The 14,266-nt window shown below is 36.7% G+C and overlaps 1 protein-coding gene and 1 pseudogene across 3 annotated transcripts; both read right to left on the bottom strand.

Annotated features, from left to right (window-relative positions):
• Positions 1-784: 784 nt before the first annotated feature.
• On the bottom strand, positions 785-1,147 carry LOC132169127 (protein RALF-like 33 pseudogene; annotated as a pseudogene).
• Positions 1,148-4,761: 3,614 nt separating this feature from the next.
• Positions 4,762-13,652, bottom strand: LPA1 (tetratricopeptide repeat (TPR)-containing protein). Of its 3 annotated transcripts, none has more exons than XM_059581540.2 (9): positions 13,378-13,652; positions 12,164-12,267; positions 11,497-11,632; positions 9,651-9,882; positions 9,318-9,475; positions 8,361-8,549; positions 7,886-7,986; positions 5,546-5,642; positions 4,762-5,073 (listed from the first exon to the last, which is right to left on the bottom strand). In XM_059581540.2, the coding sequence occupies exons 1-9, from the start codon at positions 13,612-13,614 to the stop codon at positions 4,999-5,001; spliced, it is 1,329 nt and encodes a 442-aa protein (XP_059437523.2). In that variant the 5' UTR covers positions 13,615-13,652; the 3' UTR covers positions 4,762-4,998. The 3 variants fall into 3 exon arrangements, 2 of the variants coding, with proteins under 2 accessions (XP_059437523.2, XP_059437524.2); XM_059581541.2 differs by having other exon boundaries at positions 11,497-11,636; positions 13,378-13,466; XR_009438972.2 differs by lacking the exon at positions 4,762-5,073 and having other exon boundaries at positions 5,552-5,642; positions 7,886-7,982.
• Between the last annotated feature and the right edge of the window lie 614 nt (positions 13,653-14,266).

Raw genomic sequence — 14,266 nt, 5'->3', positions numbered from 1 at the left:
GCTAGCAGTTGGGAATCATAACTTTGACAATCGACAAAATATAAAAAATATTAGCCGACTCTTAACCTTCTTTTGGAACATTTATAAGAAAATTTTGAACCTTTATAACCGAAGTTCTTGCCACAAAAACTCCGGTGGATCTCCATGAGAACCATCACGAGTTCCTTGTACATAAACCCCCCTTTCCCCCTCCCAAGAAAAAGGCTGCAAAAGATTAGTTTAGTGGTTGCAATTGCAAAACAACTGCCTTGAAAAATAGCAACTTAAATTGCAACTAGCCGGTTAGCATTTAATAATTTTTTTTTTGTATTAAAATATTAAAAAAAAACTTTTCCTTCACGGGGTGCTAAGCACGCCGTGTAATCTGTATCACGGCTCAATAAAATTATAGTTTAACATTTAAAATCGCAATCGGTTTAACTTGAATTTTTTCATACTTTCGATCGACTATATACCTTTCATAATTTTCTTTTAAAAACACATTTTTACTTGTGAAATCACTGGCCAAAGGACCCAAATAAAAAAAAAATAAAAGAAAAGAAAAAGGGAATATAAAAGAACAGTAACATAAATTAATAATCATCTTTCTATTAAAGTCGTAGAAAATTATATAAGACAAAGCACCCTACATAACCACAGAGGAATCACACTATTGATGTAACTAAATAGTAAATACCCATTTTTATTACAATCATATATTACAAATGGGTAGAAACCAAACTAATAAAGGACCCAAAAAAAGAAAAGAAAAAAAAAAAAAGAAAAAAACGAAAAGAAAAAAAGCTTAGCTTCGGCAACGAGTGATGGCACTGCAACCACGGCTGTAGGGATTAGCCTGTGCACCCGGCTGGCAGTTGTAGTAGGAGGCACCCCTGAGAGAGCATGGCACGGTGTTCCGCTGCAGCGCCCCGTAGCTTACGTACTGTGTGGTGGCCAAGATCCGGCGGTTGATCTCAGAATCCATCTCAAACTCATCATCCCCTGCACCCATGCACTCAGCAATGGAACCTTGACAGTGGTGCCTTGTCGGCACCCACCTCAAGCTCTGCTCCAAGCTCGCCTCAGCAACGGTGGCCCTGGAGGAGATCATCAGAGCTGCCATGAACAAGGAGAAGGCCAAGAGCATCGAGAAAGAAGAGCTACCCATCGTTCTTGTTTTTCAGTTTTTACATTTGTTTATATGTATATATATACATTGTATGAGACTTGGGACTAGAGCGGGTGGCAATCTAAACTAGTTTGCTTCTAAAAAAATGGCATTCAACTTGTCAATATTTGCGGAAATGCCACTCTTGAAATTAAAATTAGCAAGAAAGCCTAATAATTAATTGATTTGGTAATTTGCTCACAACCATTATTATGATCATAAGATATTAAAAATAAGGTCCGAAACAAATAAAACATTAGAATTAATAATGTTGTAGTTAGGGTGGAAATTAGAATCCAAGGACGTTGAAGTTCATTAGCGTCCTTTTAAAGGTTGGGATAATATATATATATATTCCATTTATATTTCCATTTATTATATATTCCATTTATAATAAAAGCTATAGCATCTCAAATATTATATATATATATATATATATATATATATATATAATGCTAATCAGCCTGTAGATGAGTATGAGTAATTAAACAAAACCACTTTTGAGGCCTTCTGTCAACCTACCTAATTAAGACGCATAAAATATATATCAACAATAATAAAGTGGCAGTTGTGTAATTAAATGGACGATAATGGGTTCATGTGTAAGCGGATCTTGGAGGGATTGAGTTTGACTACTTGGGGGGGATCAAGAATCAGACCGTGTTCTAGCATGGCTGTCCCAATCCTGGATTCCTTAATAATAATAATAATAATAATAAAGAAAGAAAATAAAAAATAAATTTAGTTGACATAGGTGCATAATAATATGTTTGTGAGAGAGAAAGGTCATTGCTTGAATGACTCTTTGAAGAGAGTTCAAATATGTTGTGATTTACGTAAAGAAAGCTGGATTCTTGAGACTCTGTCGTCTCTGTGGCTTCTTCAAAACCTACCCAGAAAATGATATAAACTATTGCCCGAAATTGATTGATTTGTTCAACTTCAAACCATTTAATTAACCATTTTGTGTACCTATAATTTATATGCAATTTGTATCGTTTACACAATCCTTTCCATCAAACCGAGTTTGACCACCTTTTTTTTCTTCTTCTTATTATTATTTTTTATATAATGTTTTTTAAATTTGTTTTTTTATTTAAAAAAAATAAAACTGCAATTTTATAATAGTCATGCACGATTGATTTTGACATAAATCTATTAGTGCATCTAGCAATTTCTGTCAAACAGCTGATGATGATAGGAACCATTTTGAATAACTAGCTTTAATTTCCTCATTAGTTTAGTACTTTTGATATTCTAGCAACGTCAAACCCCCAAAATTAAAACTAATAAGTAATGTTTCTTTTATTTTTATTGTGTCGGCCATTCCTTGGACCCTTTTTTTTTTTTTTTTTTTTTTTTTTAAAAAAAAAAATTATAATTATATAAATAATTTGGTAAGATACTATGAATAGCGTATGAATTTGACTTGTATGCAATAATTTTTTTTTCTTTTTTAAAAAAAAAATGCAAGTTTGATACAAAAGTCGTGAAGTGTGATAATATATTTAGAAGCATGTGCCTCATAATTGCATCTTGATCTTCTTGCTAGCTAGGACCTAACAGTTGTGTATTCCAGTCACGTCCTTTTAGTTTTTGGTAGGTTCTAAACATTAATTACTTTCTATTATCTTTAATTAGGGCCGTAAATAAATAGAGTCGCTCATGAACATACTCGACTCGAAGCTCGATATTCGACAAAGGAGTTGCCTTGTCAAATATCTAGATCTAGTAGTTTCTATATGCCAAAAAAGGGGTACATACCATGTAGAGGTAGAGGGGAAGATGGAGGAGGGAAATGATGTACAAGAGAATCGAGAAATTGTGGCAGGAAATAAAAAAGAGCAGCGGCGCCGCGTGTGTAGCCCACTCAAGCTAGGGTGGTGCATGAGATATATGCATGGTGGAGGGAAGTGGCAGGAGGTGGTATAGAGACAATGAAGGTAATGGGGGTGGCGTGTGGGCGAAGAAACAAGGGGCAAGGTTTGGGAGAAGGAGGGGCATACTCACTTGGGGGAAGACGACCTCTCGTTAGAATGGAAAAAAGCCTCACACAAGGGCGAGGAGAGAGATCTATTCTCTTTCTAAAAAGTTAGAGAGAGAAGCTATCTGATGATACCATAAATAAGCCTAAGGCCTAATATCTACTCACTAGAAATGTTAAAAAGCCTAGGAGCCTCACTGCCTACGTATTACTATTGCACAAGTACAAGCTCATTACCTCGACAATAAAATAAGGTGTCTAATATAAAAGAGAGGGACCGTCCTCAAATAAAATAAAATTTTTTTTCTACCCAAAAACTCCTTCTATTCTATTTTCTCAACAAAGTTACTGACTTATGCATAAGAGATTTCTCCACCGGCCCACACCACTCCAGTGATTTTCTTCTTGTCTTGCAGGTGACCTGTCTCGTCCAAAAATATGTTTTTGCACTATCCATAAAAAAATTATATGAAGATGTTATTTCATATTATTCACACCTCAAGAACCTATAAAGTACAAGCAGCGAGCTGTTCTCGAAAACCAAAACACTTGAAGATGATATTCTTTATTCAATAGATTATGGCCTTAAAACCATTTAAAATCAAGTAAGCTCAATCCCAAAACAAAATTTGCGACAAAGGAGTTGCCTTGTCAAATATCTAGATCTAGTAGTTTCTATATGCCAAAAAAGGGGTACATACCATGTAGAGGTAGAGGGGAAGATGGAGGAGGGAAATGATGTACAAGAGAATCGAGAAATTGTGGCAGGAAATAAAAAAGAGCAGCGGCGCCGCGTGTGTAGCCCACTCAAGCCAGGGTGGTGCATGAGATATATGCATGGTGGAGGGAAGTGGCAGGAGGTGGTAGAGAGACAATGAAGGTAATGGGGGTGGCGTGTGGGCGAAGAAACAAGGGGCAAGGTTTGGGAGAAGGAGGGGCATGCTCACTTGGGGGAAGACGACCTCTCGTTAGAATGGAGAAAAGCCTCACACAAGGGCGAGGAGAGAGATCTATTCTCTTTCTAAAAAGTTAGAGAGAGAAGCTTTTCTAATGATACCATAAATAAGCCTAAGGCCTAATATCTACTCACTAGAAATGTTAAAAAGCCTAGGAGCCTCACTGCCTACATATTACTATCGCACAAGTACAAGCCCATTGCCTCGACAATAACATAAGGTGTCTAATATAAAAGAGAGAGGCCGTCCTCAAATAAAATAAAAATTTTTTCTACCTGAAAACTCTTTCTATTCTATTTTCTCCACAAAGTTACTGACTTATGCATCAGAGATTTCTCCACCGGCCGCCGGCCCACACCACTCCAATGATTTTCTTCTTGTCTTGCAGGTGACCTATCTCGTCCAAAAATATGCTTTTGCACTATCCATAAAAAAATTATATGAAGATGTTATTCCATATTATTCACACCTCAAGAACCTATAAGGTACAAGCAGCGAGCTGTTCTCGAAAACCAAAACACTTGAAGATGATATTCTTTATTCAATAGATTATGGCCTTAAAACCATTTAAAATCAAGTAAGCTCAATACCAAAACAAAATTTGCGAGAATCCAAACATGGGGAAAAAGAACAGCGTGGCGGTATGGGACATCATGATGTTGAAGGAAAATAAATAAATGGAACCAAGAAGATCAATAGCTAAAGTTGATCAACAGTAGAGATGGATCACATTATCAGCTTCCAAATACCAATATCAATTTCTCCATTCCCAAAATTTGCTTTGTAATTTCATAATACATTGATAGTTGGGAAATATGAAAGAATGGATAAAGATTTTTAACCAGCATCAAAGGACTTGCTTTCCAGAAAATTATACATAACAAGCAGAGAGACAGAAAAAGAACAAGCATCTATCTTTCTAGCTTACTTAGCAATGCCTCCAATGGTGGCAGCTCCTGCACAATTTCTTGCCAGTCAGGCATGCCCTGCGAAGATATGACAGTTTAGCACTGAAAACATCAGAATATGAGAAAAAATGTTTACTATGTCAAAACAATGCTCCTCTTAAAATCTTCAAAGAATAGAATGCAAGATATTGTGACATGACACAAATCCAAAGTTGCTTTTTTCCCCCAAAAAATTTAAACCATTAGAGGTGCATGCAACATGACTTGATCATCAGTTTCAGAAAACTAAATGCTGCAGCTGAGTACTCCAACAAAAGAAAAAAAAAAAAATTGAATTATAAACTTATCTAAGATTACAAGTAGGATGTTGTTGAATTTTGAAATTTCAATGTTTTACTGTCTCTCAGCTACCCAAGCATATAAGGCTGGATATGCCAATACTTATTATATCCCTATTTCCCTTTTGATACCTACTGAGCATGCTAAATTGCAACTAATTTCATTTCAATCCAAGAACAAGCAACATATTATCTCCTCCACAAGCACTTACTCTCCCTGATCTTCGAACCCGACCATCTAGTCGCAGTATAATGTAGACATCCTCACCAGGAGTAACTCCTTCAGATTGTTGCTGATCCCTTATCCACCTAAATTGGTTTAGAAAAATCTATCAGTCTATATAGATCAAAATTAGTGCCAAGGAAAAAGATGCAGAATTTATGCACAAATTTTGAGCTTTAATAATCAAATTTCAAAATCATTTTATTATGTAAGTCAATTGGCATCCTATTGGTAGGACCCTAGGGTTCTATCAATTATAACTTGAGAAATTGAAGAAAAAAAGAAAGAGGAAAAAAAAAGAAGTTATCACTTCAAGTGAATCTGGCCTTCTAGATATATTTGAGGGGATCTAACCTCTTAAGCCAAAGTTATAATTTTATTGCTTCCATAATAACAAATCCATAGGACATTACAATTTATAGACTTACCAAAATTCTTCACTCCTATTGGACAAGAACCTAATAATTGAAAATAAGGACTCCTAATCCTTGTCTATTAAGGATTCCTGATTAATTGCAAGTAAGGGCGTAAAGATTCCTAACTATTAATGGTAAAAACACTCTCTATCTCTAATATTAATACATAAATACTGACTAATTAAACATAAAAATCATGGGATTGTACCATTCCCCACCCTTAATAACAACCTTGTCATCAAGGTTGGGCATTAACAAATTCTGGATTAGCTCCCGTGTAGAATCTTCACTGATAGATTAGCCTCTTCTTTTTCTTGTTTGATGGCTACCCTTTTTCTGGACAGGAGTATAGACACCATAGCCGACAAATAACAGTTCGTGATAAACTGCTTTGAGCACAAGTATGGGCATGAAACTCGTTCACATATGTCTGCATGAATGCAATATTGATAGCCACTACAAGAGGGCTATTTTTCACGGGATTAGCAGTGATTTGACCTCATCTAGGGAGACAACACTGAAGTTGGCTGCAATCTTGGTCTTCTCAAATTTGTAGGTTCCATGATCAGTACCAGTGTAAGGATAATCTCTCTCATATAAGCCTACTTACCTTCCCTGGGAGTAGAGGTCTTAGGGAAGGTCACCCCTTGTTGCCTTATCTGTTTGTTTTGGTGATGGTGGCCTTCTTGGGGCTCATGGATAGTATGACTAGGAGGCCTAATTTAGATTCCATTGGAGGTGCTATAGGGAGAAAATATCCCATCTTTGCTTCGCTGATGACATTCTAATCTTATGTAGCAGCAAGATTAACAATGTTGCCATGGTCAAGGCATCTTTGAATCGGTTTAGGGATATGTTAGGGTTGGCTACTAACTTTGATAAGAGCTATTTGTTTAATTGTGGAGTTGCAGGACTTGTTAAGAATCAAATGTTGGGTATTCTGGGGTATCAAGAAGTTAAACTTCCAATGAGGTATTTGGGGGTTCCTCTAATTTCTTTTAGATTGAAGAAGGCTGATTGTGCAGTGTAGGCAGTGAGGACTGCAACCAAGGCCAAAAGCTGCAAGCCGAGCCCTTTCTTATGTAGGAAGGCTTTAGTTGATTTAATTCAATTATTTTTGCCATGCAAGTGTTCTAGTCCTCCCTTTTTATTCTTCCTAAAGAAGTTATCAATCAAGTGAAGCAGATCCTTAGGTCTTTCTTATGGAAAAGAGGTGAGCTTAATAGTTCAGGGGCTAAAGTGGCTTAGAATTCTGTTTGCCTTCCCAAGAAAGGTGGTTTGGGTGTCAAAAAACTTGGAGTTGTGGAATAAAATGTTGAAACATGTGTGGCATTGCTCCAATAGTGGTAGCTTTATCTTGTCCAGTTAGGTTAATTCAAGTTTCTAAGAAATAGGAGTTTCCTGGATGTTGAGATTCTAGGGAATTGCTCTTGGTCTCGGAGAAAGATTTTGGATCTTAGAGGCATTATTCGGGATAAGGTATCTTGGTTGATGGTCCCTAATTGTGGTTTCTTGTTTAAGTAGCCTTGAGAGAGCTAACGGGACCGTGGCTCTGAGGTGTTCTGAAACAATTTTGTGTGGCTTACGGGACAGTGGCTCTGACTTCCCAAAACTTTTAATCCCTAATGGACATAAGTTCTATTGATTATAAATAAAGACTCCTAATCCGTAATAGAAAAGGATTCCTAATCTCTAATGACAAGAATTCTTAATTATAAATTGGCAACAACACTCTAAATCTCTAGTACTAATAGATAATTATTGACTAATTAAACCAAAAATCGTGGGATTGCATCTAATATATAAAGATAAAAAGAATAAGAACTAGTCAAAATATATGCATACAAATTATGGAGAAGCACAAAGAACTTTTAGCAAAACAAGCATGTAAACAAGGTAGAGTGGCATGTGACCTTTCCCATTCTGCAGGTGATACAACCTCAGCCTTAAATCGAATTTCGGCTTTCAACCTTGATTTTGCACTTATGGACTGAGCCCGTTTCTCGAAATCTTCCTACCATGGTGCCATTACATATAGTGTCAAGAAAGGAACAAAATCTTTATATCTAAAAAGTAAGCTTGAAACATGCATGGATCTATCCCATTCTATAACCCATGTATTTAATTCATTTCCATAAGACATTAACCAATCTATTACATACCTATCAAACTGGTGGTGATACTTTTGGATATAGCCTTTTGTAGCATAAGAAAGAAACACGGACACACACAAGCATGCAGATGCAGCATCATGTAAAATAGATCACATTCATATCAATTACCCAAAAATGTTACTATACACATGACAGATGATATGAAAACTCAATGACTAAAATGATTTTAATGATGTTTGCAGGACAATTTCAGATTTGAGCCTTCACGTCTTACTCCAATAGAAGGAAGAGCAGCAGCTGCCTTTGGCGGTACACCAAATCCTTTCTTCTCAATTTGTGGTTCCTTACCTTGACCCCAGATGACAGGGACTAAAAGAACACCTCGCTTAAGGAGCTCAGTCCGGACTCTCTCTGCCTTCTGCATGGCCAAAGAAACAGTCTCTTTTTTCCCTGCTAAAATAACCTATATCCAAGCCTTAAAAATTCAGATAAAGACAAAAGAATGGACAGGAAAGAAAAGGAAGCAGATCTATGTATAAGTTGCATTTGCATGCACACACACATGGAGACACATATAGATTACACTTAGCATATGGAGTAAGAAATTCAATGCAGAAAAAGAAAGCAATAGTACTTAAAGAGATGAACACACACTCAAAATCTAGTCCCAGATTTCTGATGAAATCTTCAAGTGCAAAAGCCCAAAGTTTTTCAATTTTACAGTCCCTCTCCTTATACATTTGATTCTCTCCATATTTATGCCCCACTCCCCATTCTCCCCAGTTGATGTTAATTTCTCAGAAAATATGGAAAAGGGGAAGAAAGTAAAAGACATATCATTGCCAGAAATTTCTGGTTGCTTTCGACATGCATGAGCATCAATGAGATGCTTCAAACTGCATTGGAAGCAAAACTTACCACTCTGCCTTGACATAACAGTCCAAAAATTTTAAAAGTAACCTAGTAGTTCATGTTGAAGTAGTACCACTCTGGAAAGTATCACAATATATTCATGAATATACAGAGGAATAGACATTTTCAGAAAAACTGAAACTGTCTAATCTGAATTTGCATAACATTCTTCTCTTGCTTTATAAGTAGAGATGAAGAAAGATGCAACCAATATTTAGGGCAATACTTTTGATGACATTGGTGCATGAAAAGTAATCTAGAATAGTGCACACAAATTCTGACAGGAACAATTTAAGCAAAATTAAGTGTTGATACTAACTGGCCTAACAGTGTCTCGCAGCTGCACGAGTTCAACAACTCGATTAGTGGTAAGGCGCAAAGGCAACCTTGATAGGGTTTCATCTCGGGATATCTGGGCAAGTTGTTCCTCCTCTTTCTTGTTGTCCCATAAAAACAGTGCCACCAGGACAATGATACCTGTAGAATGCTGATTCAAAAGCTTAGTCATTTTAAGAAACAAGTTATAAAGCATTTTCTAAATAATCATACTTTTTCCCTATTGACCATTTTAAACTTAAGATCGTTCACCAAAGACAACGTATATCAATTACATTCCAATCTCTTCTTATGTAAGTAAAAGCTCAGTGTTTACCTCCAACATTAATGGCAACATTTCCAGCAGTTTCCCATAAATCAGGTGCATCATCACCACCTTTAATTGCACGAAATAGCCTGGGTATAGTAAAGAACGTTGATATTCCTGCGGCTGCAGAGAATGCCACATAAAAGAATCTCCTAACCCCCCGGAATGGTGCTTGGACTTCACTAATGAGTTTGAGATCTCTTCGGAAACCGTAGCCTATGTCTTCCCCACCCAACCTAGCCTGTAAAAATAACAAATAGTTGTGAGATATAACGTCTTAGAATTTGAATCCATAGATAGAAGAAATCATGGTGAGGGTTTACTCATAGTTAAAATCCTTTCAAGAGATTCTATCAATTCCTATTTTGGCATGGTTAGAAAAAAAGAAAAAGAAAAAAAAGAAGAAGCTGAAGATGAGGTGAAATATTTAGTTCTAAAGGTTAAAGGTGGCTTGACAAACTTCCATTGTGCAAAAAAGATAAAAGTAAAAAGAAAAGGACAAAACAGGAATAGACATTAAGGATCTATTTGTTTCAATATAAAATATTTTCCATTGGAAAATGTTTTCAGTAGAAAATATCTTAAGAAAAAAGTATTAACGTTTCTGTTGTTTGGCTTAAAACCTTAAAAATAATCTTGAAAACATTCTTTTGTAGTTTGGATAGTATTGAAAATCAGTCCTAAGTTCTTTACAATCTCCTATTTAGCCCCCCCTCCCCTCCTCTCTCTCTCTCTCCAACTCGCAAACTAATTCAAGAGCCTCGTCTAGACTCGTGAGCGGTTTCCACCAGCCTGTACACTCGTTGCGGTTTCTGCCTTCAGCCAAACCTGCTTAAGCTTTTCTGCTAACTCTTGATAGAACAATCTGATGCTTCTTGCTGTTGATGACGACCCCAGTGCCTCCTGTGGTGACAACCCCTTGGCGCCTCAACAAGCCAGGCCATTTGTCAGTGTGGAGAGTAACTACCCCTTGATGTACCATCTCGGTATCACCACCGCGGACCACAACAACGATAACTCCGTTGTCAACGTCTTTGAGTGCCTGCACATTGTCAACTAGGCCATTCATGTGATCATCTTGGCCTGCCGAGGCATCAATCTCACCCTGAGAACTGCAAGTATGCTGAGATATATATGGACCTTGACATCATCCTTTGTTGCACCAATAGCATCCAAATTGCCGCCTGCTTGCCTCCATCACAATGATGTTATTATCAAGATGGTGCACTCCGTGCTTGCTACTTGAGCGGCAAGGTCATCGTTGGTAGCATTGTCCGAATGGTCAGCATGGCCTGTCAAGGCATCAACCTCACCTTGAGAAGCTTGACCACAAGTATGCCAAGATCTATATGGCCCTTGTCGTCATCCTCTGTAGCATCAGTAGCATCCACTTTGCTGCCACACTCCTCATGCACATCCATGTTATTATCATGATGGTGTACTCAAGGCTGACAATCTGGAGTGGCCAGGTCATCAATGGTGGCACTTGATCCAACAACATCATCTAGACCAGCATGTCTGACAAGGACTTCACTGACAAGGGTAGTGACACTGGGGCTTAGGTTGGCCATGGTGGCAAGGGCTAAGGCCTCAAGAGAGAGGCTTTTAACGTTTGGAAAATGTTTACCTTTTTAGAAAGAATCATTTTTCGCTTGTTTTAACGTTTGGAAAATGTTTACCTTTTTAGAAAGAATCATTTTTCGCTTGTTTTGCTTAGTTTTCTGCGGACTAGGAAATTGTTTTCTGTTAAATAAGGTTTTTAACTACACCTAAGAATGGAAAATGTAGATAATCTCTGAAGAATGTTTTATGTTGAAACAAACACAACTTAAGAACCCAAAGTTTAGCAACAAACCTCTTCTTGCAATTCTTTGAATTCAGGCAAAGCTCTAAAGGAGGCCAAGTCAGGATCATTCAGAATTGTACCAAATTTAAGGTTATATTCTCTCAATGCAGTTCGTAGACAATCAGCGGCTTTTTTTCCTTCCCCTCTTCCTCCAAATAAGAATGAAAAAAACTAGATCCATCAGCTTTGTAAAGCAATTCTTAAAGATGAATTCAAAATTTGGTTTGAAACACTAGGCTAAGAGAAAGATACAAAGAAAACCTTTTAACAGCTGTTTATCTAGGTAATTCTTTTTAAGAAGAGCATGTGGATGTCAGGAAAATTGATTGGATTCGATGCTTGCCTAATAACCATATGTTAGTATCTGTGACTATTCAAGGCCTTTCTTTGAAAGAAGATTCTAAATTTTGAGTTTTGATAGACAAGCTACACTATATGGTTGGGAAGCAATTTCAAGTAAGCATTAATGTAACATACTCCTTAACAGGAGTTCATATTGTATCATTTTAATAATGCTTATCATTCATTTCACCCTTTACAAGTGATTTCCATGTAATTGAATAATGTTGATACTAAAACAAAGGAAGAAATAGGTCCAATGAAATGACATGAATAGTGACAAAACAAAAGGAAATCCTGAAAACCATATCATCCAGGGAAAAAAAAAAAAAAATACCGGTAGGCGTGACAACATGCTTTGTTATAAAGTGCAGCTTGGGCCTCCATTGGGTTAGGATCCAAATTAAGTGCTGTTTCAAACTGGACCAGAGCATCTTTTACCTGATAAATCCATCATTATGGAGATCAAATTAAATTTATTTACATATTCTCAAAAAGTGAACTCTGCAGAACAAAAAAATAGATATAAGAACAAAATATACCTACTTGATGTACAAAAACAAAGATTACATCATGCAAAGACATGTTGTTACTGGTCCCGTGGGAAAAATTAAATGATTGGACAATACAGCCTTCTGAGACATGTGGCTTGGACATATATTGAGTTAAAACTGGAGGAGGGAATATTGTTTAGGCAAGTCATTAACCATGATACCAGTACAAACACCTAAAAAAGAGTTCATGAGTTATAGAGAATTTGTAGCAACTTAGGGCAAGCGATAGCCATACTCCAAAAGAAGTAGTGAAGTTATAATTGGAGCTCTGTAGAATCGCATATAAAACTTAGTCTCGCCTAGTAAGGAAACTATGCAAGACTTAGCACCTATGAGCTATTTTATAATCTACCCACTCAATGTGGGATCATCATCTTTTCAATGTGGGATTTGGGTGTTATAATCTCCTTCCTTAAATCTATGACGTCCGCTCCATTACTACATTGCGTTGCTAAGTTGCTTCAGTATCATTTATTAAGTGCTAGTTACATTTGCGTTACTATTTCAAAAGGATTAATCAAATTGCAATTGAAGTTCCATAGAATTGCTTATAAAGACAAGTCTCACCTAGCAAGGAACTAGGACTTAGCACTCAAGAGCTCCTTTATATTCTAGTAATTATACGTGGGTTATCATCTTTCCAACGTGGGACTTGAGTGTTAAAGATTTTCTAAGCGAAGAGTGACACAACTTACCTCTGTGCTGTACAAAAAAACCTGGATTTTTAAGGAACAACAGTAGGACCGGATGATTTCCAACACAGTAAAAGTTTCAGCTCCCAACAAAGAGTAAAAGTCACCCCCTCTCTCCAAATCAAAGCCTCAAACTTCTCAAATATGCGAAACACAATTCGGCTAAAAATTAATCACTACAGTCTCTATAGGAAATTTTCACCGAAAAATCGTAACCCAGGTTGTACATCGTCAAATTTGTCGGTCTATGACCAAAAATCACCAAATTCCAACATACCCGTTTCACAAAACCATAAAATTCATACCCGTCCGTTGGAGAAGAGCTGGAGACCCAAGTTGACGCAGGACTCAGCTGTCTCTATATTGGCTTCTGGAGACTCTGAAGTAGAAGAAGAAGAGGAAGAGCAAGAAATTAAACAGAAATGAGTTTTCTTTTGAGAATGCAAAAAGTTTGTTTTGTATGAAAGCCATGGCCTTGCTCTTGTTTCTGAGTTTGTGAAGCTGAACAATTGGTGGTGCAAAGCAAAAGCAGCCACGGCCATCGAGAGATACTTGAGACACAGAGAGTTCAAGTCGCAGATTATCGTTGTCAATCTATCCGAATAGCTTCGAGAGTGGGGCCCTTATCTCCTGCAGCGCAAATCTGGGCCGTGTGTAGGTACGTTCCTTGTAAGAAGGAACGGTTCTGATCGTTTTTTTATACGGCATTAAGTTCCATGTCGTTTCCCAACAACACTGTTGTTATTGTCGTTTCATATGTGCACGCTTTGTTACAACTACCTTATTCTTCGATGCGATCTTTGTACTCAGGATCCAACCTGATTTTGTTCAATGTTATGTCATAATATTAAGTACTTCTATAAGTCTTTATTGTGTTACTCAAAAAATAATATAGCTTTTAAAATTATAATTTGATTAAAATTCAATAATGATCAATTACAAGCTAAATATTAATTTTAAGAGTCACATCATTCTTGGAGGGACACAAGAGTGACTTATAGCATTAGTTCATAATATTAAGTCGTTCGAGTAATGCAAAAAGGAGAAAAATCCTCTTAAATCTGACTTGATTTTTAAAATTACCAACAAATTAAAATTTCATAATGATCATTTCAAATTCAATGATAATTTTAAAAGTGAAGTCACATTTGGAGAACTCAAGAATGATTCTAATCTTCCTTTTAGTATTACTCT

Source organism: Corylus avellana, chromosome 1, assembly GCF_965113065.1.
Source record: "Corylus avellana chromosome 1, dhCorAvel1.hap1.2, whole genome shotgun sequence".
Taxonomy (NCBI): Eukaryota; Viridiplantae; Streptophyta; class Magnoliopsida; order Fagales; family Betulaceae; genus Corylus; species Corylus avellana.
Note: the sequence above shows the minus strand (reverse complement) of the source record. Positions and strands in the feature narration are given on the sequence as shown.